The 24,525-nt window shown below is 39.2% G+C and overlaps 1 protein-coding gene across 1 annotated transcript in view; it reads right to left on the bottom strand.

Annotated features, from left to right (window-relative positions):
• The window catches only part of LOC118324312 (probable phospholipid-transporting ATPase IIA), a gene marked incomplete in the record, with an annotated part of 31,194 nt that extends 7,090 nt beyond the window's left edge, over nt 1-24,104 (bottom strand). The window contains 22 exon segments of the mRNA XM_035656593.1: nt 1,298-1,362; nt 1,960-2,104; nt 2,362-2,451; nt 4,669-4,767; nt 5,789-5,959; nt 6,910-6,993; nt 7,112-7,204; nt 7,784-7,945; nt 10,122-10,331; nt 11,033-11,145; nt 11,992-12,134; nt 12,237-12,397; nt 12,632-12,708; nt 13,123-13,198; nt 14,000-14,080; nt 15,077-15,171; nt 16,256-16,307; nt 17,263-17,321; nt 18,491-18,599; nt 18,814-18,927; nt 21,456-21,600; nt 23,916-24,104. Coding sequence (XP_035512486.1) covers nt 1,298-1,362; nt 1,960-2,104; nt 2,362-2,451; nt 4,669-4,767; nt 5,789-5,959; nt 6,910-6,993; nt 7,112-7,204; nt 7,784-7,945; nt 10,122-10,331; nt 11,033-11,145; nt 11,992-12,134; nt 12,237-12,397; nt 12,632-12,708; nt 13,123-13,198; nt 14,000-14,080; nt 15,077-15,171; nt 16,256-16,307; nt 17,263-17,321; nt 18,491-18,599; nt 18,814-18,927; nt 21,456-21,600; nt 23,916-23,983 — 2,412 coding nt within the window.
• Between the last annotated feature and the right edge of the window lie 421 nt (nt 24,105-24,525).

Raw genomic sequence — 24,525 nt, 5'->3', positions numbered from 1 at the left:
CTAGTCTGCTAAAAGATGAAGCTAGAGCAGCAGCCAGGCAGTTAGCCAGCCATAAAGACTGGAGAACGGGGGGGGGAAACAGGGTGATGTAGAAACGTTGAAGCATCAGGGACATTAACCTGAGAATGGACTTCACAGTTGGAGTAGGAGACAACTTGTGTCAGCAAGGAAAACATAATACACATATTATGATTCTGATTATAATGAGGTAGAAGGAGTAGATGCGCTTCTGTTAGAATTTTGACAAAGAAATCATATTTTGGCAGAAAAACATGCTATTACGCACATTATTTAGTATTAATATACTGTCTTAATACTGTGTGGAAGGGAATGTTTAATATGGCATATTCAAGTTTTATTGTCAATTTTGCAAGAAGTGTTTGTCCTCTTTCGAGTCTGACGTTGTGTTTCCAAATAACCAAACTTTATATGTGTCACTGTACTGTCAATGTCATATTAAGCACCCAAAACCCTGCTTTTTAGGTCAGCACATCCCATTGTAGCTTGTCTCTCACATGCCGGTTATTGCTGTGCTGTTTTGACTAGGAAGGAAAGCATGGCTTCTTTGGCTGCCGACTTCTCGGTGATCAGTAAACCTTTAGGCCGTCTCCTCATGGTCCACGGCTCCGCAACAAGCTACAATAGGCGCAGCCTCAGCCAGTCTTTGTCATCCACAGAGCCTGTGCTCAGCGCCATGCGGTAAGTACAACTTAACATGGTGCCAATTAATGTGTTCGCAGTCAAGTTAAATTAATATTATAACTCTTTTTTTTTTTATTATTACACCGTTTTTACAGTTGTCACAAACCGGCAAATACAGCCGTCTACACAGAAGGAGGGAGACCCGACACAAAGCCCAATTAAACAAATTATTTTATTAAGGAAAGAATAATATTCAGTATTTGTGAAATATAACAGGATCAGTGTGGTAATGTGAGTGATGATATAAGAGTGGTATTGATCTTTTCAACCAACTATTAGCAAGAAAGGGAATAAGCAAATTTCCGAAAAAGTTTAACATTTTCTCCATCATTGCTGTCACATGTATGAGGTCCATGTCTTAGCAAACTAGCCACTTTGACAGGGAGTTTACGAAGAGGCAGGCTGATGAGAGGCAGGCTGATGAGATGATCTTTGTTTCCTCTACTCAGACAATAGAGCGACGTAAAGAGGAATCATCTGTGTGCACATCTCTTCACATGTCTGTGAACGTGAGAGAAATCTTGACAGGAAACAGAGCGAAAAATCTGTGAGAGTGGCACGTCAATGTGAGGCGATGAGATGGAGAGAGTCTTACTTTTCCCTCCACTCCCACGCCACAGTCGGCTTCCTGGATCATGCTGACATCGTTTCCTCCATCCCCTAAGAGAAAACAAAAGCCATGGAGGTGTCAGGATTCACATCAGTGACTCACCAATACACAGTCGTATCTGTGTGTGTATTTCACTAGACATTATTTTGGCCTGATAAAGAGCTACAGCCGAAGAAAGGAAAATGACATGTCTGTGTGGAATTTGCAAGATAAAGGGTGAGATAAAGGGGCTGAGTAATATGGTTGAAATTCACTCCAATCACATATTAAATGTTTATATTCGATTTATGTACAATTCTGCAGGCTGTGTTCCACTGATTGAATTGGTTTTTACTGATATCAACTACAGGTTTGATAAGATCATATCGTCATAAAATGCTTCTATAAAAAAGGGAATAACAATGTGATATTATGTCCCCAGCCCTAGAGGTCATCATCATCAAGTGATACATAGAATATGGGGAATAAAGCCATTTAAATCAGCCCTGCTTATTTGTGACATGTTTTCATGTGAGAGCTGGTGAGAGTGCAAGTGAGTGACAGAGGTTTGTGGCTGAAACAGATGAATATGTTCTGAGGAGGACGTGGAGAATAAATATGGTTTGTATCTCCCCATGAAGTAGTAGTAGTTTCTATTTTCTACTCACCCACAGCGCAGGTGAGTTTGCCTGTGCGCTCTTGCAGCAGCCGGACTATCTGAGCCTTCTGAGTGGGGGTACACCGACAGCAAACCACAGCGGGACACTGACACGCAAGCTCCATGAACTCATACTCATAGTATTTCAGACAAACCTGCAAGAAACCCACCAGAATAGTACATGTGAGCAACTTAGGCCACCGCATATAACTGATCTCAACTGTGGATCTTCAACATCTCTATTAACTCCTACTGCAGTTTAGAAAGTGACTCTAACCACAGATACCACTTCCAGAGATGCTTCAATGGCAGCGATATTATCATGCATCACACAGAAAATATGTCAGAGTTTCATAAGGAGAGGAGTCAGTGGGAGGACGGTTAGATACACACAGATGCACCAAAAGTTTACCTCAAGTGAATCCCCAGATATCACCAGCGCACAGTCGTGTTTTCTTCTGAAAGCGTTGAGCTCCAGGTGGGCTTCCCCTCGTGTTGTCACCTATGGCAATGGCAACCACATTCATAAATGCACGCATATTCAAACACACAAAGAACACAAGAAAAAATTATCAAAGATGACAATCTGTCAGCCTTAGCATCCTGATGGTTAACAGACCGGTAGCTCAGCAAACGTTAGAGCAACCAAATACCTGCCAAACATTCAAATAAAGAACTGACTAACTGATAAGGGTGGATGAAATGACTGAAATATATATCACAATCTTAAATGGAGTATTTTTACCATATCAAATGGGGATGCACTGATCAGACTTCTCTCCCAATAGTAATTCTGAAAGCTGAAATGTGTGTCACACATACACTGCACAGAAGTGTATGTGAATTAACATTAGGCTATGACTTCATCTTAACTATAAATGGAAATGTTTTATACCACTATCCAGAACCAGTGTGTATCATTTAGTGGCAACTAGCGGTGTAGGCTTAACCTTCCTTTCCAAGCACGAAGGAGAAACTACTAGTGAAACGCAAAACTCGGTGTTAAAACACACGAAACAATGGAAAGCCGAAACAATGGCGCTATATAGATATAAACAAGTTCATTCTAAGGTAATTCACAAAAAAAACAAAATTCTTATTTTCAGGAGATTGTACACAAATAAAAACATAGTTCTACATTTTGTATTATATTTCTGCCAATAGATACTCCTTGCTGTTAAAGCAAGTTGCATATTTAAATTGTTCCAGCGTTGTTATAAAGCATCAACCTCAGTTAAATGTTTATCTCAACGAAGCAGAACAGAAAATAAAATTAATGTAAGATGTAATAACATCTGGCTCTCGACTAATCGAATCAGTGGATTTTTATTATCAATATATGGGGAATCCAAAACCATCTAATTGATGTTCAATATAATGAACTGTGGTCCATTTTTGTGCATTACATCAGAAAGAATATGATAAACAAAAACTTTTAACCACGGACATTCTGTTATTGTCTTTAATTTTGTAATACTATATCATAATATAATCACATAATTAGGACACGATTGCACTGAAAGTTAATTAGACGACTGAATGGAATTATCGTTCTACTAACTGAGCAATGCACCCCCAAGTGATAAGACTACTAAATATACTAATCATAAATATTTATGTCGACCAATTCTATTAGAATCTTGCTAATGTATGAGTTAGCATTATTAGCTCTTCCTATTGGCACCTATAAGTGGAGGCCGGTATATAAACACATACTGAACAACAATGTAGTTTATTATTACCCAGTTGTAATAATATTAAATATGTCTTCATAAGGAAAGTTATAATTGTTGAAATACATGAATGAACACTTAAACATGTCTTTTCCTGTGTACAGCAGGATTATAGTGTGTTATAATTAGTTTATTAAATGCTTAAGGAGGAGGATTAAAGTAAAATTGTACCAAAATCTCAATTTGAAAGTAAGAAGTAAAAACATATTCTGTATTATAAAATCAACTGAAGGTTCTAACAATTGTGTCAGGTTCAAATATAGACTTAAAAATTCTCCAAAAATGCAGCACTGACAGGGCTTGGTGTTAATCTGTCAACAAGAGCTATGCTCTGGAATGAATATCCTTCAACCGCTGACTATTCATACGTCAATCCAGATCAGGCCATTGGTGGCCACCAGGAAACTAATCCAGATGTATGTGTTGCAGGCCCAGTCAGCACTCCCCCGTCCACTGGGACAGAGGTTTTCAAGCCGTGCCAACCATTGTTATTCTCTTCCAGTAACCGCAGTTGTACGCAAGTTGTAACCTTCCTATATGGCAGGCGCTCCTTCTCCTCTGGCACGGCTCCAGAGGGGAAGGCAGACGCAAAATATCAAAGTGGCAAGAGAGGCCCAAAACCTGCAAAACAAATTAGGAAGTGAGCCCTCTGCATGTTCCCTCTGGGAGTGGTTCAGCTGGTTTCTGCTCTCTGTTTGAGCGAAGGCCTGTTTGTTCTCTTTGACAGTGGCTTGGATGCCTTTGCTGGTGGGAGGTGATTTATTCAGCTGTGGATGCTGGCTTGGGCTGCATGCGTAGTTGTGTGGGGCTGAACGACCACTAGCTAATGGGCCTCGGTCACACAGAGGATGGATGCCCGCAGGTCGGTGGAGTCAGGAAGCTGTCAGTGCTGCATTGAACTGAAATGAACCCTGTGGTACTAAAAATCAACTATTACACACTTCGTATGAATATAACAGGAAAAGGGGTCGCCATTCTGTACTTACGGGTCTGAAGATATGGATGTCCTGGTTGCGGGTGATCAAATGGGCGTTCTTAGCGGTGCATGTGGCCGTTTCAAGCTTGTCTCCTGTCAGCATCCAAACCTACAAAGAAACCAGAGAAGTAACATGGAGTGAATATCATATTTAGAATCATAAGACGCACTGACGTTTGAAGAGAAATTCCACCTCAAACTTGTAAATACATGAAATGTTTCCATAATCTCTCTGTTAAATCAGCTAAAAGCTAAATTCCAGGGATCAAAGACTCTAATCACTGACTTTATCAAGCAACCTGTAACTGCACTGTCTGGGAGCCAAAGTTTGTGAACTTATCTTACGATCAGAAAGGTTTACTTTATTGTAGTACTTGTGGTTCAAACAGAAGACAAAACACAAATTACATAGATTGGTATCCAGATTCTTAATGGAGTCGTTTCACAGGTTGCTTATTGAAGCTTATAGCAGAGGATTTAAATGGTTGAATCACCCAAATACAAATAAATAATTCCTAACTGTAGTGGTTTTGGGTTTTATTTATCATTACTGATTTCACTTGAAAATAATAATAATAATAATTCAGCAGTCGCATATCTTTCCAGAAACAAGGTTCCTGTTACTCTGGATAATCCACAGAACACCCTGACAAAAGTTTTCATTTGAACTACTTTCTATGGAAGAACTAGTCATTATTTATTTCTTTTTTTTTAACAGTCACAGTGGCAATTTTTTTTAGAGACAGACATCTGCATGGCTACATAACACTGGAGCTAATTGAGATAACTCGTTTTTTAGTATTTTGGGTGAACTGACCCTTTAAATTAAAAAGGGTGACTTTTACCACAGTAACCAACTCAGCTTTCTGGTTCCCTTGTACAAAACCAAATACTTCTTTCCATAAGAATGTGGTGAAATGTTTTATTATCAACCATCTGATGTGTGCCAACCAACAACCACTTCCCATAAAATTCATTCTAATTCACTATAGTCTTGGTTTTTATACCTAAAGGAGGCATTTAGATGAGGCTTGTTCATGCAAATAGATATGAAAAACATATGTACTCATCATGTTTTGTTTTCTTAGTTTGTTGTTACTGTAAGCTATGAGGCTGTTTGCTCCTCAGACCTTGATGCCTGCATTACGGAGGATCTCTAGGGTGGGCCTGACATCAGTCTGGAGCTGGTCCTCCACCCCAGTCAGACACAGCAGCTCCATCTCCATCTCCAGACTCTCAATCACTGTGGCCACCTTCAGAGAGCGGTCATGGACGCTGAGCTTGGCCTGGACGTAGCGTGCCTGGGGAGAAGGGAGAGCGATGGGAGGATTTTGAGTGAGAGTTGATTAGATTAGTATAAATAAGATTTTGCACTGCAATACCAAAGCAAGGAAACAGCCAGGAATAGGGGGAGAAAATAACAATATGACCACAAGCTGTGTAAGGCACGACACAAACACAGAGAGAAAAGTACAAAAAAATGCAACAGGGATGCGTCACAGTGTGCATACATGAGCAGAATTTCTGCCACCTACACAGAGATTAAACTGTGTCCAGCATGAATACACACCATTCAACACTCACAGAAACGCCCATATGAGATATCAAAGTTTCAGTTTATATACAAACTACCATGTATTTTCTTGCAAGCAGCCCTTAAAGCTACTATATTTCAGAAAGCTGTAAAATACAGAACAGACATGATCAATTGGTTAACGCCCATCTTCAGCGCTCCAGCTCCAGGGCAATTTGTGAGTGAGATAAAGCAAAAACAATCTCAGTGTGACTCATACAGGAACACAAACTCTGTGTGTGACTCAGTTGGTGACTCACTGCTGCCCACCAGCTCTGCTCACACAATTATACACTTCAGAAATGGGCCTGGGGCTGAAGGCTGTAGGGGAGACAGCCCTGCCCTGCTCAAACAATGAGTGGGGCCTGGGTGTGTGAGTGGGAGGGTGGGGTGCATGGACTGGACCTTTTAATTACCTAACAACACACTTTGACAGTTAGAGATACTGAACATGGCTGCGATACATATCATTCTGCATTTGTGTGTTTGGCAGTGTGAGTGTAATTTGAGATATCTATCACACTGTAGATAATTCTGCAGTTTCCCAGCAATAATGGGTTTATTTAAGTCAGACAAACGAAATGGGTAAGTATTGTCTTGTTCTACGATGAATATGAGACCCGGACCCTTGGCTAAGCCTCAGATCACTGTAGGTTAATCTCACGGGACAGCATTTACCTCAAAATCTTGATACTGCTCCTCTGTCAGGGACTTCTTGGAGACCACAAGGACCCGGAGGCCTTCCCTCGCCATGTTTCCACACTAGAAAACACAACATCTGGATTCAGCACGTTTACAAGTCTGTGATTCATTTCTAACAGGAATAAAATCACTGTTGCTACATCTTCATCACGTGTTAGTGAAACAGAAGGAAATGTACCTCTTCTTCCAGCCAGTCATTATACTGGACGATGCCTGCCATCACCACATCAGCACCCTTCATGTAGAAAGTGATCTCTCCTGTAGATTCGTCCTAGAAAACAATTATTCCTAGTTTATTCAGTGTGACACATAAATAGAAGATAAAAACCTCACACATCTTACTTTAATGACCGAAGTATGTTTCATTCAGAAGGGATTTCTACTCCATACCTCGTGAGCCAAGGTGCACGTGCATTATTTTATGATTTTGTGTTGCCTAGTAATGCATAGCTTATTTTGGTATTCACAAGGGTTTTCAAAAAGCTTTGAAAATATTATCACGAGGAAGTCAAGTTTAAAAATCCCAGGCTTCCTGAGCTTCCTGAGCCAATAAAAATAAAGTTAGTCATCAGACTTAGTCAGAGGTTATTATAAGGAGAGCTTTTTCTCAGATAATGTGCTTTAATATGAATCTGTTTTCTTTTGTTTGTCTAGTCAAAGCCAGTGTCCCAATCACCCACCTAGCAACAAGCACTGACCTACATTATAATTGTGAGTATTATTTAAGCAACTAGGAAATCAATTCAGTTTCTTTGAGGCACATTAGAAAGCAAAAAGCACAACAGCTGCTGCAATTTAACTGCCAAATAAGAACATTAATCACAAGCAACAAAATTATCTTGGCACTCACTCGCACTATGATGCCCATCCTCTTGCTCTCATAGGTGAAGGGGAATATCTGCAGGATGGTGAAGTTCAGTATTTGGCCAGTAGGGGTCCGTAGCTGCATGGAAGACTGGTCTCTTCCCACCAATGTCAGACCAACACTCTCAGTCCACTGCACCAGCGACACCTATCAACACCACATAGAAAAGGCTTTAGTGAGTGGTGATTAAAATATATATATAAGTGGATATAGGTGAATATAATAGCTAATATTTTAAATTTTAGCCAAATAATAAAATATAATTTTCAGGTACACACAGCAAGAGAGAGAAGTGACCACTGTTTTTATTATTCTCATGGTGAAGCCATTATGTCAATATGATGTTCCATTACTTGAATTACAAAGAAAACAGTGAAGGGCACTTTGGAGTGAGCAGGATGTCAGATAGCACAGTGACCATTCAGCTTTAATCAATAACTCAAGCATTTTCAGCACTCAAGACTATTGATTGATAAACTAGGGAAATGTTCATTTCTGAACAGAAAATATTGTTTTGGTTCGATCCTTTCTGAAGGACACAACAAATGACATCCATTAATATAATGTTAACGTGTGTGTGTGTGTGTGTGTGTGTGTGTGTGTTTGTAGATCTCTGTGGGGAGAAAAAGAGGGGAGATGACATTGCCCAACAACTTCCAGACCTGAAGCCAGATCACAAACCCAATTCATCATCCACCTTCTGACAGGTCTAATAGAAGAGCTGGCCAAATGGATGCAGATGAGAGAAAATATCAAAGATCACCACACTCCAACCCCAATTTTAAAACCACAGATTTTGTGGGTCCGAAATTCCTTATTTTGGAAATACATGACCACGTAGTCTGACAATGCCTGGCCAGGAGGACTTTAACGTCAGAAAAGCTCCGTCTACCGTAATGTTTGTCATCCAGGTTGGGAAATATGAAGATTGACGCTTAGTCACGGTCTAGAAATAGTCACTGTGGGGGCATTCTTGGATCTGGTGTCGGCCACAACAGCAACCCCTTGTAGTAGCAGCATCTGGGTTGGCTGCAGATTTCTAACTGAACTGAATAATGCTGTAACCAGTTGGCTTGACTCAGAACCAACACATGGCTGACAAGTTTTTTATGAGCTGAAAAGCGAAGTGATTCAGATATCAACTCTCCTTGGTGAATAACACATAATACAAGTCATCGTTTTGATTCTCATTACTTGCATATGATGATTCTGATCCTATTTTCACTTGCATGTAGGTACCTCTTTAAAAAAGTGACATGTATGTAGTAAAATGTCAGTTTTGACTGCACTGGTTAAAAACCATGCATTCAACAGTCACTAACATTGTGTCCATAGTGCTCACAGCCAAAACCAAATCTATATTAAGACTTCCTGAAAGCTGTAGGAAAGCAAACTGAATCTTGCTCTAGATTGTATCAAATTCATACAATGCACCTTTCAGGGCTCAGCAACTCAAATAAAAAGTTTAAATTTGTATCCAGTGTGACCTAAAAGAATAAAACGGCTCAATTTCCTTCCCACATTATAAACCACATCACCACAGATGCACTGGGCTCCATCAACGTATGCTATCAAAGAGGAAATTCAAAAGGGGATAAGTGCAATGGGCTGGGGAGCACATTAAGGAAATCCGTATTTATACTGCAGGAAATGGATCGAAGTCGAATTCTGCAGCTCTCTTCCTGATGTTCAAAGAATTTATACTGATCAAGGACATAAATGTGGAATGGCATTTGGCTTGTGAATGTTTCCCTTCATGTAAGAAAGCAGTGAAGATACTCAAGAGAATGGCCTTCACTGACAAAATCTCCATCTTGAGAAGTCTGTTGTCCTGTCAGGCCTTCCGTGTTTGTCCATGAGAAAAGAATGTTGTATGGAGATAAAGAGTGCATTTCCCAACAGGTCAAGTTTAATTAGTGTGTGTATGATAACATAATTGTAAGCTGATGGATATACTGCTTAATAAATGTGGGAAATGTGCAAGTCTACATGTATGTTTCCTCACAGATGCAAAAAATGTTTTATTGTTGGTTAATAACAACAGGGCCCACTGTGCCTTCATTTGACTTTATTTCGTCTATAACAGTTTTTTGTAATGTATTTAAATATTTGAACTATTATCAGCTGCCTTTATTGTATTATTAATATTATTATTAGACATATACATATAAAAAAAATACTATGAATAACATAATAAATAAAGATAATTTGTGATAATTTATGGTTGGTATGGTTTTTCCAGTGCAATAAACTTGGAAGTATCTTAAATTACTCTCGAAACCCTTATTTAAAAATCAGTCACTAAAACACAAAACCATCATACCTCATCTGGGCTGGAAGCCTGGTAGACTCTGCATGTGTCTTCATAATGCTGCTCAGCCTCTGCCTGGTCTGTCACACCGTTGGACTCGTATACTGGTGTCACGTTGTGCACCAGGGCAATGGCCTTCACAGCCTCGTGAACTCTACTGCTGATTGTCTTGCGGACCTTAGTGGCTGCTGGAGCCCTGGAGGCTGGAAGGTCATGTGTGGGCTGAGGAAAATTGCAGAAGGTACTGTGATTAAAAGAAGGGCATACATCATCTGAAAAGAGTTGTAACACTCTTTTCTAAGGGGGGCCTTTTATTGTGGTCAAGGTTTTTCTATTGTAGACAATAGAACTAATAATCTGTACTGCCAAAGAAAATCTGTGGTGTTAAATTAAAAAAGGTAAACACTTGAACTCCTATATACAACAATAAACAAAGACATACATTCAAAAACCTAATCTGAAAATAGAGATTCCTAACTGGATATGTTTTAGTAGTTTATGAGAAACTAGCTGCTCCACTAACCCCACGGTTTTAATCATTGCTGTGATAGTGGCCAGATGTGGAAAGTAAATATGAACAATTTGCTTTTGCATTGTGGCCTTGCTATTTTTAGAAGGCCTTTGCGTTCCAGGGGTTAATGGTAGCGTCATTAAAGAAGTCCGGTCAGTGCTTCGCTTGTGGGCTAATCCTGTTTCCTGCTTCACTAACCTCTGGTGTCAAGGGGGACAAAGAGTGTCATCTGAGGTCAGGAAGCATTCAACCAAACAATAATCACAAACTGATATGTTTCTTAAAACAATGCTTGTGTCTGTTTGTTTTACCCTCTCCCAAGATTTTGGAACTCAATGTTTTCTATTTGGTTATGAAATGCTCTGAGTGAATTTGTTCTCATTCAGTCATAGATGCATGCATGTATTCTTACCTGTGTGTAGGCACTGAACACATGGCTCTGTACTTCATCCATTGAGTCCATCCCATATGCCACAGTTCCAAGATGGAGCCGCCTGAACACCATTTCATTTTGAGTAAGAGTACCTGGTAAAGATTACATTACAGTCAGTCAAATAGTGAAACTCCTCCAAAATATGAACAACCGAAGCAGTTCATTTCAAGATTAATTTCAGCTTCACGTGTTACATGTGACACGTTTGAATAAATATTGACAGAAAATATGAAATTGTGTTTTAGATTTTGGTTGCTAAATGAAAACAAGTCCCCTAAAATCAATATAAGTAAAAGTATTTCTACACCTTTCACAGATTGGAAGTTACAAACATTAATCAGTTACTTAAAACAGTCTGCGTGTCACATATGGTGATTGGAAAAAAAAAAAAAAAAATGGTAAGAGAGCCGGAAGCTTTCCCTTCAACACTATACACAACCTCTATATCCTCACACTCACTTTAAAAGCATTTTCCGCCCATATATCAAAAAGACCTCAGGGGCCTCGCACGTACATTAGCCTGACCTGCAGACCCCACCGGCCTTATCACGGTCTGGATGGGGTAATGGCTGATCATTTTATTGGGCATGAGGGCTATAAATCTGACGTGTAACACCTCGCGCCTGAGGAAGTGCACTGGTTGAGGTGTTATGCTCTAAAGGTGTGTATGGATGAGAGACTTTGGGCTTTTTTTATGATTTAAGGGTCCAATAAGTAGCAGGTCTCCAGCAGGAGAGACCCCACCACAGAGCAAAACCCCCTAGGGAAGGAAACGACTTAACTCTGTCCTACTGGATACTTCCTTGGCAAATCCCCAGCACTATAACCTTTCATTTTAGTACTCCACACGGTGGCCTCAGTGATTCTTTTGGCCACACAACCAAGGTGATTTTAATATAAAGTATGCTGCTTTTCACAGCCACTTCCTGCAGTCTCACCTGTTTTGTCTGTCAGCAGGTAAGAGATGCGTCCAAGCTGTTCAGGTATGGTGCTAGCCCTCACCATCGTCCCAGGGATCTTGGAGTCTTTCTTAATCATCCAGCTGAAAACCATCTTTCCCATATCCAGATTGACACGCAGACTGCATCAAATAGAAACAGTAAATAAGTGCTTTTACATGCCTTACATGTACATACAATGCAACAGTGCAGATGACTTTGAAGTAGAGAATCTAACGTCATACCTAATGGGCACAATGTGAGAGAAGAGCAACAGGAAGCGAAAGATCTGGAGATACCAACGGCCTGCAAAGTGCTGGAGGGCCACCATGACCAGTGACACCACCACCAGGGCCCCGAACAGGATCTTAGTCAAACAGTTCACTTCCAAGTCAAACAAACCCACCTACCATGAGAAACAGAGGCAAATATTATGAGGAGAAATGGTCTGTGTATGTACAACATGTAGATCTATATGTAGAAAATCAATGGATCAATTTAAACAAATTGCACCATTAATCTATTAATAATAATAATAATAAAAATTATAAACATTCCAATCAAAATCCTCCAATTAAATACATCTTCATGTAAAGCAATCAAAATGTTGGTCTTCAGGCTCTGGTTCACACTACTGTACCTTGTGCCTTGGGTTGGAGGTGTTCATGACACTGCGCAGCTCCCTGCCTGTGTAAATCACAACCCCCACCACTGTGCCTGGAGTGAGGGAGAGAGAAAAAGACCTTAAAAAAAACTGCCTCAGGTCAATATAATAAAGAAACAACATAAAACTCTTTATGTCAAGAAGATGTTTCCCAGACTTATAATCTTGACGTGAATAGACTTTTTCAAATGAAGAATGTCATTTGGAATATAGGATGCATATTTCAAATTGCCTAATGGATAACACATGACCGTCTGTTCTCTCCTGTGGAAGAAGCACACTTTCTTTACAAGTATGGTTAGCTGCCCCCGAGCTATTTATAAATGAGCAAAATGTTTGACTGTGTGTGTGTGTTTGGTTTGACAAATCATCAGATCAACAGTTGTGAAGCAACTTCAGCGCTAAGAGTCAAGACTGGTCCTGGTGACTTCCTGAGTATTGAGCTGCTCCATCAGTCACATATTTACCGGAGGCAACAACGGTGCTGGCCCACAGGGTGTTCTCAATGCTGAGACTTTCATTAACTGGAGGGTCTCCATCTTCCTGTAACAGTTGAGAGGACAAATAATTGTTATCTTGTTAAATAAAGGTTTTGTAAACAGAATTACACAAAAGCTCTTTCCATGGAATACCTAAGATTACTGGCTTCATCCATCCGTTACAGTGATGGCTTTTCGTCACTCAGACATAGGTTTCTATTATGTTAATGTTTCTAATGGCTTCAGTAAGGACATTTATGCAATGAGCCACTGTGCTTTCACCAAATGTGTGAGGGACGCTCACCCCTGCTTCTAACAGTTATCCACTAATGCATTTCATATCAGTTTCCTCATTTAACGCCATTACAGCAAGAACTCTACTGCCTGTTTTATAATATCTGACAGTGCACACTGAATAACAGGATGTTAAGTTGGGACTAATTGTATTCCTAGTAGCTCAAAGACTGCATGTAAAGCGTTTTGCTTCATATTCATATTCATCCATGAAGTTTAAATTAAAATTTAAAATTTAAGGACAGACTGTTTGTCAAATTATTACTGTGGTCGTACAAGGGTTTTTTTTTTAATCCTCTTTCACCCTGGTTGCACTGCAAGAGGATAATTTGATATATTTTCTTTGAGCATAAGAGGTGAAAATTGAAAAGAAATTCAATTTAAACGTCTGCCGTGCTGAAAGTGATGTGGAAGTGTTACTGGGTCCAGGCTAGCAAGATTGCCGTCATGACTTCTCTGTACAAGTGATTCAAACACTTATTCAGACATTTCAAATTTCTATCAGATTAACATAGAGGGGTGCATGTGTGAAAGGCGTAGGGTTCAACAGAACAGTAATGTAAGCACTCACCCTGGTGAAAGTTCCAATAAAATTATGGATATCAATATTTGGTTCTTCGGCGTACACATATGATCTGATTTGTAGAAGATCCTGTGAGACATCAAAAACATAGATTAGGTTTAGATCAATGACACAGTAAAAAATGTTAATAATGATTGACTGAGAAGAAGACAAGAACAACCAAAGCTTTGTCTAACTTACTATCAAACAGACATTATGTCACTATCTTAGATAATACATCACTTATATGATCATTTACAGTTCATGCAGCAGCAGTGTTTTCCTTTTACATTACTGACGTTTAGCTTGAGGTTATAATTTGTACAAACTGCTATGACACGTCCCAAACATAAATAGCTCCGGACTTGTTAGACAAATATTGTGGTTATTTTATTATCACTTTCTTGTGGACCCAGAGGCATCAGCAAAACATCCTGTCACCAGAGGCTCAGAGAGCAGGAGATGACAGAAGCACAGGTGGGAGAGGTTCAGGGTTGAGTTAGACCCAGGGCTGCAACTAACAATTACTCTTATAATAAGTGAATCTGCTGATTATGATCTTGATTAATCAATTAATCGTTTGGTCTATAAAATATTGGAAAACAGTGGAAGATCACAGTTTCCCAGAGCCCAAATTAACATCTTCAATGCGTCTGGTTTTGGCCGACCAACAGTCCAATTAAATATTAATTCTTCATCTTAAAGCCCACATTGCTTACCCCTCAATAAAATTTCAATATTGTAGATCACAGCCAAATTTAGGTTGAATAACAAAATGTATTGACTTACTGACAAATTGAAACCTAATAATGTCAGCATGAACAGTTGCCTTTAAAAACCCAAACTGGTTAAACACTGAACAACTCAGGCCTGAGGCAAACCTTTGACCTTTTAACCATGACACTCTCTGATGACCAGGCCACCCTGCACTCTAGTTAAATCACTACTCTGCCCTAATGAAAGACTTGCTTCTCTGAGACCATGGTCGGCATGTGCAATTACTCACACAGCAATGGCTTAAACGCTGTGCAATTTTCTTCCTCATTCTCATCCTTGCTACCTCTCTATCTTTATTGAATGACTCACAGCGGCAGTCGGCAGCCTCTGCGTGCAGGCCACTGGGAGGCGTAGTTTCCAGTCTGTCTCTCCATCCAGCTGGTCAGTCCGCAGGAAACAGGAGCCTGAGAAGGAGAGGACAAGAGCTGTTACTGATGCCAGATGGAAACACATTCACCTCTAGGGGGCAACAATAGATAGGCTTTTAGTTAAAGGGTCGACATCACAATCTCTTTTCTTGACAATGGCATCGATCACTACGTTTATATTTCAATAGCTACTGACACTACTGTCAACTGTTGCAGGTTTATGATTATATCTGTTCTAATACACCACTGTTTCCTGTTCCCAGTTTGAATAAATACATGAAAAGGGCCAATAAAACAATTTAGAATGAAATCACAAATGAATAGCGGCAACTTCTGTGAATGGGACAAAGCTGCTGCATATTACTGTTGGGACTGAAGTGGAGGCATCCACCAAAGCCCATCCCCCCACTGGCCTGCGTGCGTCATCCTGCCCAAAACTCGCAATCCTGGCCTAGGCACTTCATAATTGACCTAATGGCCTCCACATGGAAGAGAGATAACCAAGCACTATTTCCAGTAAAACAAAGCTGTTGTTTTTCTTCCCCCAACAGGAAGACGCAACAACAACAGGCACCTAGCTTCTCTTACAGAGCCACATTTGGGTTTCTAGAACCTGAAAATAAAACCTCTCCCTGTGATGACATTATTGGTGTGCTGTGCCTGAGAGGATGATATTTTGAATGGACTAAACTGTGTGTATTTTGTAAATGTGTTTGTGTTATCACTGACAAATCTTGTCCTTATCCATATTTGGTTATTCAGATGAGGCATCCTCCTCTCATGTCTCCTGTTTTGTCTTTGCATTGGATTTTTGTGTCTCCCTCGATTTTCCTTTTCATTTACTACTCATTTGAAAGACAAAATGAGTCATAGACGAAGATAAAGACGGCAAAATGTTTTGTCTACAGTGCATCTCACCATTACACGGAGCAGGCACTCTCCACCACCCCACATTTTGAGTGATAGTTTAGTAGTGGACCCAATTATAATTTAGACATTGTAGGACTTCCTGTCCTGGCTCAGGGCTAATCCCTGCACCTCAGCGCCTTTTTAAACAAGTCATTTCCCAAGCCAGCCAGCCTGTTGTGGAGATCTGGATGAATGATCAGCAGATGTTTACCATTTCTTTCAGAGGTCCTTAAAAAGATCATGTCAGCAGGAACACGCTGGTTCTACAAAGAAAGGCAGAAAGAAAAACATTACTTCAATATCACTTCCTGATTCTGCACCTCTCCTCCTCCCTCCTCTTCTCTTAAACTGCAGAAGAGTAAGACTTTTAGCTTTTCATGTGCCACATTACCAACAGCCAGTCAGTCAAAATAATAAGCCCTCCAGCAAATCATCCTGTCGTGGCCTGAACGGGACCCTGACCAGGTTTTACACTCTGCCTGACCTGGTCCCTCCACTACACTAAACACATTCTCCGTTCAATTCATCTGGACAGCTTCCCAAAAACTGAGCTGTGCATGGATTATTGCTAAGTGCTCGATAGTCTAATAAAGATGTATTCTGGCTCTTGCAAAAAAATGCAGGTTAATTAAAAAAATCCACAGCTTTCTTTTTGTTAGCTACTGGTTTCACCTCAGCTGCTGAGTTCACGTTTCAGAATTGTAACCCAAATAACTCTAAATCACTCAGTCATATTAGTGAAATGCGTAGGACAACATGTGTGACCTTTCCTTCAGCTGCGTTGAAATGAGTTGGAAACTGAAGACAGGACTGACTTCTCATATTTCATGTACAAAGACATCAGACAATCCACATGAGGAGCAACAAAACAGATTGCCCTGAAAACTCAAACTTACTTGGATATTTGAAACAACTATAAATGGGATTTCAAGATCAAAAAATAGTTTTAAGAAAATAGTACATAATTGAATTTGTGCTTAAGATCTAATTAAAGGCATTTTAGGTTCACTTCTGTTGTGCATGTATTAAGTTTGACAGGCTGAGGCTCAGCATTGATCACAAGATTACAAAATCTTTACTAACTCCTTTCACCTCAGTCACCAGTGGAGCACCGAAGATTAACAACCCCCTCATTATTCGCTGTCATATAAATGGTAACTTGACAGTCCTAAAAGGCAAAACTATTCACAGGTGTGGATGAAACAATCTTTAACAAACCTTTTCCACGATTATAAGATCTCCAACTTGAATACCGCTGCTTTTAACCTTCACTGTGCCTGAAACACAAAACAAAGTTAATGAGGTTTTTACAATAATGGTTGCATACGCTACAAAATATATGAAATTCCAATCCGCCAATTACATAGCTAAAGTTTTCAATAAAGATGGACCATTCCATTTTTAATAATTTAACATATATTTTGGATTTATGGAATACACATAAAGTGACTAAATATGATTGAATTGTTGCCTCACTAGTCACCCCAGTGCACATTTGGGAAGGCAATTTTCCTTGTAGATTTGAAAGAATGCTGGGGGAGTTGAGCCTTTTGTCTCATTTCGTTTGGAATGAACAGGCAAAATTGTTTGGAAGAGATCACTGACCCTTGACCTCTGTCGCGACCTCTGGGCTTTGCATATGTAAGACATTAAAGCACATTAATATTGCTATGCATTGGGGTTCAAGGGACTTCACATCAGTGCTCCGTTCCACTAAAGTTAAAACATTTTACAGATTACTTTACAGAGGAAAAGCACATGTGTTGCTAAACATCAATTAATTCATAGATCAACAGAAAATTAAGACCAAAACTACTTTAATGATCGATTAATCTCTCAAAATTACCAAACATTCACTGGTTTTAATTGATTCCAGCTCTTCAAATGTGAAAATGTGTTGCTTTTCTTTGTCATACATGACAGTAAACAGAATATCTTTTTTTGGACTGTGGGGCAACTGGAATACATCTCCTTGAGCAGTGGGAAATTAAAATGGGAATTTTCCACAATTTTTTGACATTTTATAAACAAAACTAAACATCACAATTTCAACCAGTTTCTTCCTCCTATACTAAAAAACAACACACCGAGTTCTGACATCATGAAGTTTCTATAAACCACAAGATATGCATGGGGGCTGCTATCATGGAGGCAACCAGTCATTGTGTTTATGGGTAAAACAAGCTGCCACATCAAAGGGGCAAAGTGATGGAAACCACAAGAGGTCTCCTGCTTTTTATTGCTGGTAGCACTTTATACCAAGGCCTCTTATGTACACTTTTACATCTCTGCTTTGAATTACCCACCATTTCCCCTAGCCCCAATAAGTTTTAATAGGACCAACCTCCTACAGTTAATAGACGCTGATGCTGAGAAATAAGCAACATGGTTTAGATATCAATACAGACAAAACATAACCAGTGTTGTCCGGGCTTCTGATCCTTACCTCTTGTTGAAAGCTTGCTGTAAATCTGAGAGTTGACTTCTTTGTCTCGAAGGTAGCATCTTATTTCTTCAATGGCCTCTCTCATGATGGTAATAATCAAAACAAGACCCTGAAGAGCGAAATGTTAAAATTATCTTAACAATTTTCTCCACAGTAGAGAACAACAAACCAACTTTACATGTTATTTCTGAACATTTCCATCCAAAAAAAACAAAAAAAAAAAACCTGAGATACACTGAACACAAATTAAGTATAAAAATCCAACTGATTGACCATGATAATAGACAATTATGGGGAACAAAGCTTTGTTAAATGCCACATACCAAAGGGACCCAGTAGGTGTAGAGTGCACCTAAGCGTAGCTCATTGACAAATTGAGAGCAGGCCAAAAGCAAAAAGTACAAGTTGAAGAAGTACTTGAACTGATTGAACAGCACCTGTGAACATAAATGAGAAAGAAGCACAGATTGAAATATTTGCTGTGTGGCAAATTATTGTGCATGTGCCTGTATTTGACATTTACTGCTAGACTTCATCTTTTTTCAGACCATGACTGATGACTGATTTTGATAGAAAATGTATTTGACATCATTGTGCCTTATTACAACACTATTTTGATGACCTGTAGATGAAAAGGTCACCTAAGCATCTATGAACGTACATTTAGAAAATGAAAAATGACTTTAAAAGGTCCAGAGTGTAACATTTAGGAGGATCTATTGGCAGAAATGGAATGTAATGTTCATAGGTATGCTTTCATTAGTGTATAATCATCTGAATCGTTACCTTAGAATGAGATGTTTTTATCTACAGATCAGATCCAGTATCCTAGCAAACAGTAATCTAAAAGGTAGGAGTGGGCAATATGGTTGAAATTCTCTATCACATGTAATTCTATATCATTATATACATATATAATCACAATTAGAGCTGAAGCAATGAGTCAATTGATTGATAAGCCAAACAATGGTATAATAAATGGCAACTATTTTGAAAAAAACACTGATTGTTTTAAGCATAAATTCTAAATTCACTGGTTGTTGTTTCTCAAATGTGAATATTTGCTGTTTTTAAAGTCTTTAAAGACTTTAAAGTGAAGATTTTTGACCTGTTGGAAACAATCTTAAGAGCCTGGCCTTTAAGGAAATTGCAATATTGTCTATTGTTAATGTGAAAACCTACTTTGCAATAAAAGTGATTCTGTTTTCTCTGATTTTGACACTTCATTGTCAAAATAATCTGCAAATGAATCAATACTGAAAATAATATTTTGTTGTAACTCTAATTAAAACAACACAAAACTATTTTTGGATAAAATCCAGTAAATTAAAAACTTGATCCAACAATAAAATCCAATATTGTCACCACTGATTAGCTACATCGTCCACATTAGCCTTATAAACCTATAAGAAAATGAATATAAACTGTACGGCTGACTGTATACAACCTGATGTTACATATTGACATGTCACCCAGCCCTCCCAACATTACGTTCAACTGCATATAGCCCAGTTTTAACCTAGCAATCCTTTTACTAACCTAAGACATATGGAACAATACGCACGTTGTAAAACATATTCTTATGTCATTCTTAAAATTAACACTCATGCAACAATTTCATTACCACCAGTGTGTAAGATTACTATCAAGGGAAAACTTGTGTCTTCACATTGCCACTGTACACCATTTCCAAGTGGAGAGTAGAGAACATGACACCATGCACAGAAACATCAAGACTACCATATGTTCTAGTGAGACGAACTTCTTGACATGAACAAACGTAAATCAAAAGAATCACAATTTGCAATGCAAAATGGCTGAGCTCATCTTCTGCTTTCCAAACAAATCTGGCTACTTTCAATGTCTGAGTTCATATACAAAAAAAGGCATAAGATCTTAAGACAACTGAATGTCGGGAAAACAAATGGATATGTAAATCAGGCCGGGAAAAAACGGAGGGTCAAAAAAAGCACAGCTTACAAAAACTGCTGTCCGTGTAACAAATCTCTAACCAATATTACATCTGTCACCACCATTTTCTTCTAAGAAGGTGAATGTAATCGTGAAGATCTGGTGCTACTAGACCATGTAGCAGTTTGTCCAAATGTGGCTGAAACTATCCGTCACTCTTCTTTTTCCCCTCGATTTAAAGAGCTTCACTTTAACGTAAGACATTCCACCATTTATGAATGACTGGTGAGTTTCTTATACATCCGGCAAGTGAACCGAAGAAAGTAATCAATATTTCATTTACAAACCAAGCCTAACCAGCATATCAGGCCGGCACATTTCTATGAAAGTGCAAACTTTGCATCAGGCAGAAAATGCCCTCTGGCATAATTCATATATATATGTATGTATGTATATATATATATATATTTATATGTCACCAGCCTTTTGTCTAAGCATCCAGAAGTATGCTAATATGTAGTTGTGAGATTAGATATTATTATATTAAAAACACATATAATATTCACAGTTGAGGCATGAATGTGATCTACAGCTGAGATAGTTTGTCAATTTATTGATTTTCACTAACTATTTTGTTAATTGCTTAATAGTTTCAAGCCAAAATGTTAAACATTTGCTGGTGGCAGCCTCTAAAATGTGAGTGATTTCTGTTTTTCTCTGTTTTATTTTATTGTAAAGTGATTCTCTTTGGGTTATGATAACTGTCAAAATACTAAAAATACGTGCAGCCCTAATGTGACCCTCTAATCCACAGTGATTTAAAATGAGACACACACTACAATGAGCTCCAATGTGTTGACCACCCACATTATTAACCAACAGTGAGAGGAGACAGCCAAGGTGACCAGATTCCAAATATTATGACTGTCTTAATGGTAAAATGTGTCTGACAAGTGACAGTGAATCAGGGCCAGGCGGAGAGAGGTGGGTGGTGGTTTAGGGGGTTAAAAGGGGGAGGGAGGGTGGAGGGGGGTGACCTTTGACTGACACTTACCATAGGCAGGAAGGTGAAGAAGTTGTACTTCTGGTTGTTAATGACATTCCTGGGGTACCTCTGCTCCCTCTTTTCTGGGTGGCCGAGCCACACGGTGCGGGGACGGAAGTCGCCCATGCCACAGCATCTCGACCACGGGCAGCACCTGAGAGGAAGAGGTGGGGAAGGCTCAGGAATTTCACATTCAGTTTCACCATTAGCAATCAGATAGTTGATGAAGAAATGAACTATATATTTAAGATGTAGGTGATCAATGCAGGCTCTTTCACTTTGAAATGAAGATTGTGTAGTTCGTCTCATGAGCCTGTGTTGTATTGTGTGACACTGTCGAGATAACAGCTCCATTTTAATGAATTTCTTGTCACATCTCTTAGTTAATGTGTTGCTTAATGCAGCTATAAAACCCACAGAACAGACATGGCTGAGCTTGACATGCATGACCGTGGAGTCTGAGGAGATTGTGCCTTGGCAAAATAAACATTAACTTCATGTGGAAAAGGGTGGCTACTCCCTTCGCTCACAAAACACGCCATATCAATCCACTGAGAGCCCAGTGAACTCAGGATTAATAATTGAACTTTGAAAGTTTTAAAAATACAGACTAAAGACTGTATAAAGGCTGTGGCAAATATGAAGCCTCTATTAGCTGCAAACCATTCAGAGAAAGGGTATTGAGGAAGCCATAGTTTTCTAGAAGATGACTCGACAAACAAAACAATATTCACCCTTCAAAAGCCGTCTGAGACGCCTGACAGCTTTTCTACTGCTGTTTCGTTTTTAGTAGCGTTCTGTGTGAGCTTATATCAGGAAGGCCCACAGTATGTTAGATATATACTGTATTTAAAGATAGAATTCTTGTATATGTTGCAAGGATTAAAAAAAAGAGCTCCGTCATTGTTAAGCAACCCCTGGTTTCTTTAAATTATTTACAATAATGTTTGTGTTCCTCTTTTTAGACCCCAGAAGCCTCTCACAGAGACAGCTACAGTGCATCCCTACTGTAGATTAACCAGAAGACATTTTGACATGTCAAAACAGGTAAAGCACAAGTGTGAATAATAAAATGAACAATAGCTGAATTCAGCTTAGCTTCTTTTGTTTCGATAGTTTCACCATATATTGTTCAGAATCCAAAATATCAGCTCAACATACTGAGGGATCGTGCACTAACCCTTGTTTTATTTCTATAAAATATTAACAAATAGTGAAAAGGTGGCCATTGAAAATGTCCAAAATCCCAAGCTGACATATTCACATCTTGTTTTGTCCAACCTACAGTTGGATGTGTCATCATTCATCAAAAAATGGCAATTAATTCATCATTGTTGCCAATTAATTTTCTATCAGTCGACTAATCAATTAATTAACTTATTCAGTGTTACTGTAGATCTTAATTCTTTAGACCTGAAACAGGACAAAGTGTGTTTACTAATTATATATATATATATAAACTAATGCAGTCTAATACAACAGCCCTGCAATAAATCCTCCCCTCATGAAGGTTATGATGCTCAGTGTTTGTTCAGACTGTTTAAGAGAAGTGTTGATTCAACATAATGATGCAGTCTGTGGTGCTACTGGACTATATTGCATTATACAGAGAGGTTTTTCTGTCATGTAGCCTCGTTTATATATAAATGAGCTGAAAACTGAACATTATAACGTTAATGAAGGTTGGATTTATTGCAGGTCTTTTTGCATTAGTGCCCCTTAAAGTGGCAACTGAGTGTATAACTACCATGCTACAGGGTGGGACAGGTGAACTGGACAATGATGGATCAACTTTGACTATAAATGATGCTCCTAACTGCAGATAATACAGCACATTGAGCAGCTAACAACAATATTACTGCATTATAACAGCTCATTTCCAGGTTTTGAGCCTTTGAAACAATGTGTTTATTACAGGAGGTGACATCACCACGTTAGCCTGATGAGACTATTGGCTGCATTTCAGCACTGTGTCTGCCCAGTACGTGCTTTCTTCATCATCCTCCTCATCATCATTATTATGAGGCCTGTCCCTTTATGTGATGTGCAAAAACAAACCTACAAAGCACCATTTGGCTGGCTAGCATGTGAATTTAGGGTTTATACAGCTCCCTTTTAAGCCAGGGGCCTAACATTTATGCTCTTTGACAGACTGAGCTTCAGTCAACCGAGCAAATATTGACATGGGCGTCAAATGCACTTGCTCCAACTGCACCCCGGAACAAGGATATCTCCTAGCTCTAGCTAGCTTATTAAAAAAAAAAAGAGTAAAAATTACGGCCACATCAACATATCAACGTATCTATTTTTCCTCCCTATAACCCGCTTAGCGTAGTTTATTGAGACAATGTCGACGCGCTGCTGTAAACAATTTAACGTCTACTCTCCGACATCAAGCTCAGCGAGATACGTTCAAAAACAAATGTCTCCGTGTTAATGTTCTCCGCTGCTGTACAACAACGCCCTTACCCATTTCTGTGTTTACTGTCGTGTCGCTTCTGTCGTCTCACGGGTTGTAAGGGGATATTGTCGGTCATTCCTGCAGCTCCTGGTAGCCGGTGGAAGCGGTAGGGAGTCCGTCCGCCTGGCTGTAGCGGGTTCTGGGCGGAGGCTTCCCCGGCTGTCACTCAGACAAGGACGGTTCAACAGTCAGCAGCTTAGCTGAGCACCGCACCGAGCAACCTGACCTTAGCAGGAGCCTCTGACCCGGTTTATCATACAATATTTGTTTTTTTCCTGCACATGTTTCATTTCTATTTTTTTTTTCTAGTTTATTTTCTGTCTCTGCACATATTTAATTCCTCTGCAAAAGTTTAATTTTAATTTTAATGTATGTCTAATGTATGTTTGTATGCTGCTACTGGATGCTTGAATTTCCTTCGGGATAAATAAAGTATCTATCTATCTATCATCTATCATTTACCGTCACTAAAAGCCTAGGAGAGTTGCATGTAAATTTCCCAAATACCTATGCCCAATTAATTACTAACAGCCACACAAGTGTTTCAACAACTCTCTCAGTGCTATGATACTCCTTTTCTTGCTGGGGGAACAAATGATTGTCATACGCCATAATTTA

Source organism: Morone saxatilis, unplaced genomic scaffold, assembly GCF_004916995.1.
Source record: "Morone saxatilis isolate NCDOM2014 unplaced genomic scaffold, NCSU_SB_2.0 Contig15, whole genome shotgun sequence".
Classification (NCBI taxonomy): Eukaryota; Metazoa; Chordata; class Actinopteri; family Moronidae; genus Morone; species Morone saxatilis.
Note: the sequence above shows the minus strand (reverse complement) of the source record. Positions and strands in the feature narration are given on the sequence as shown.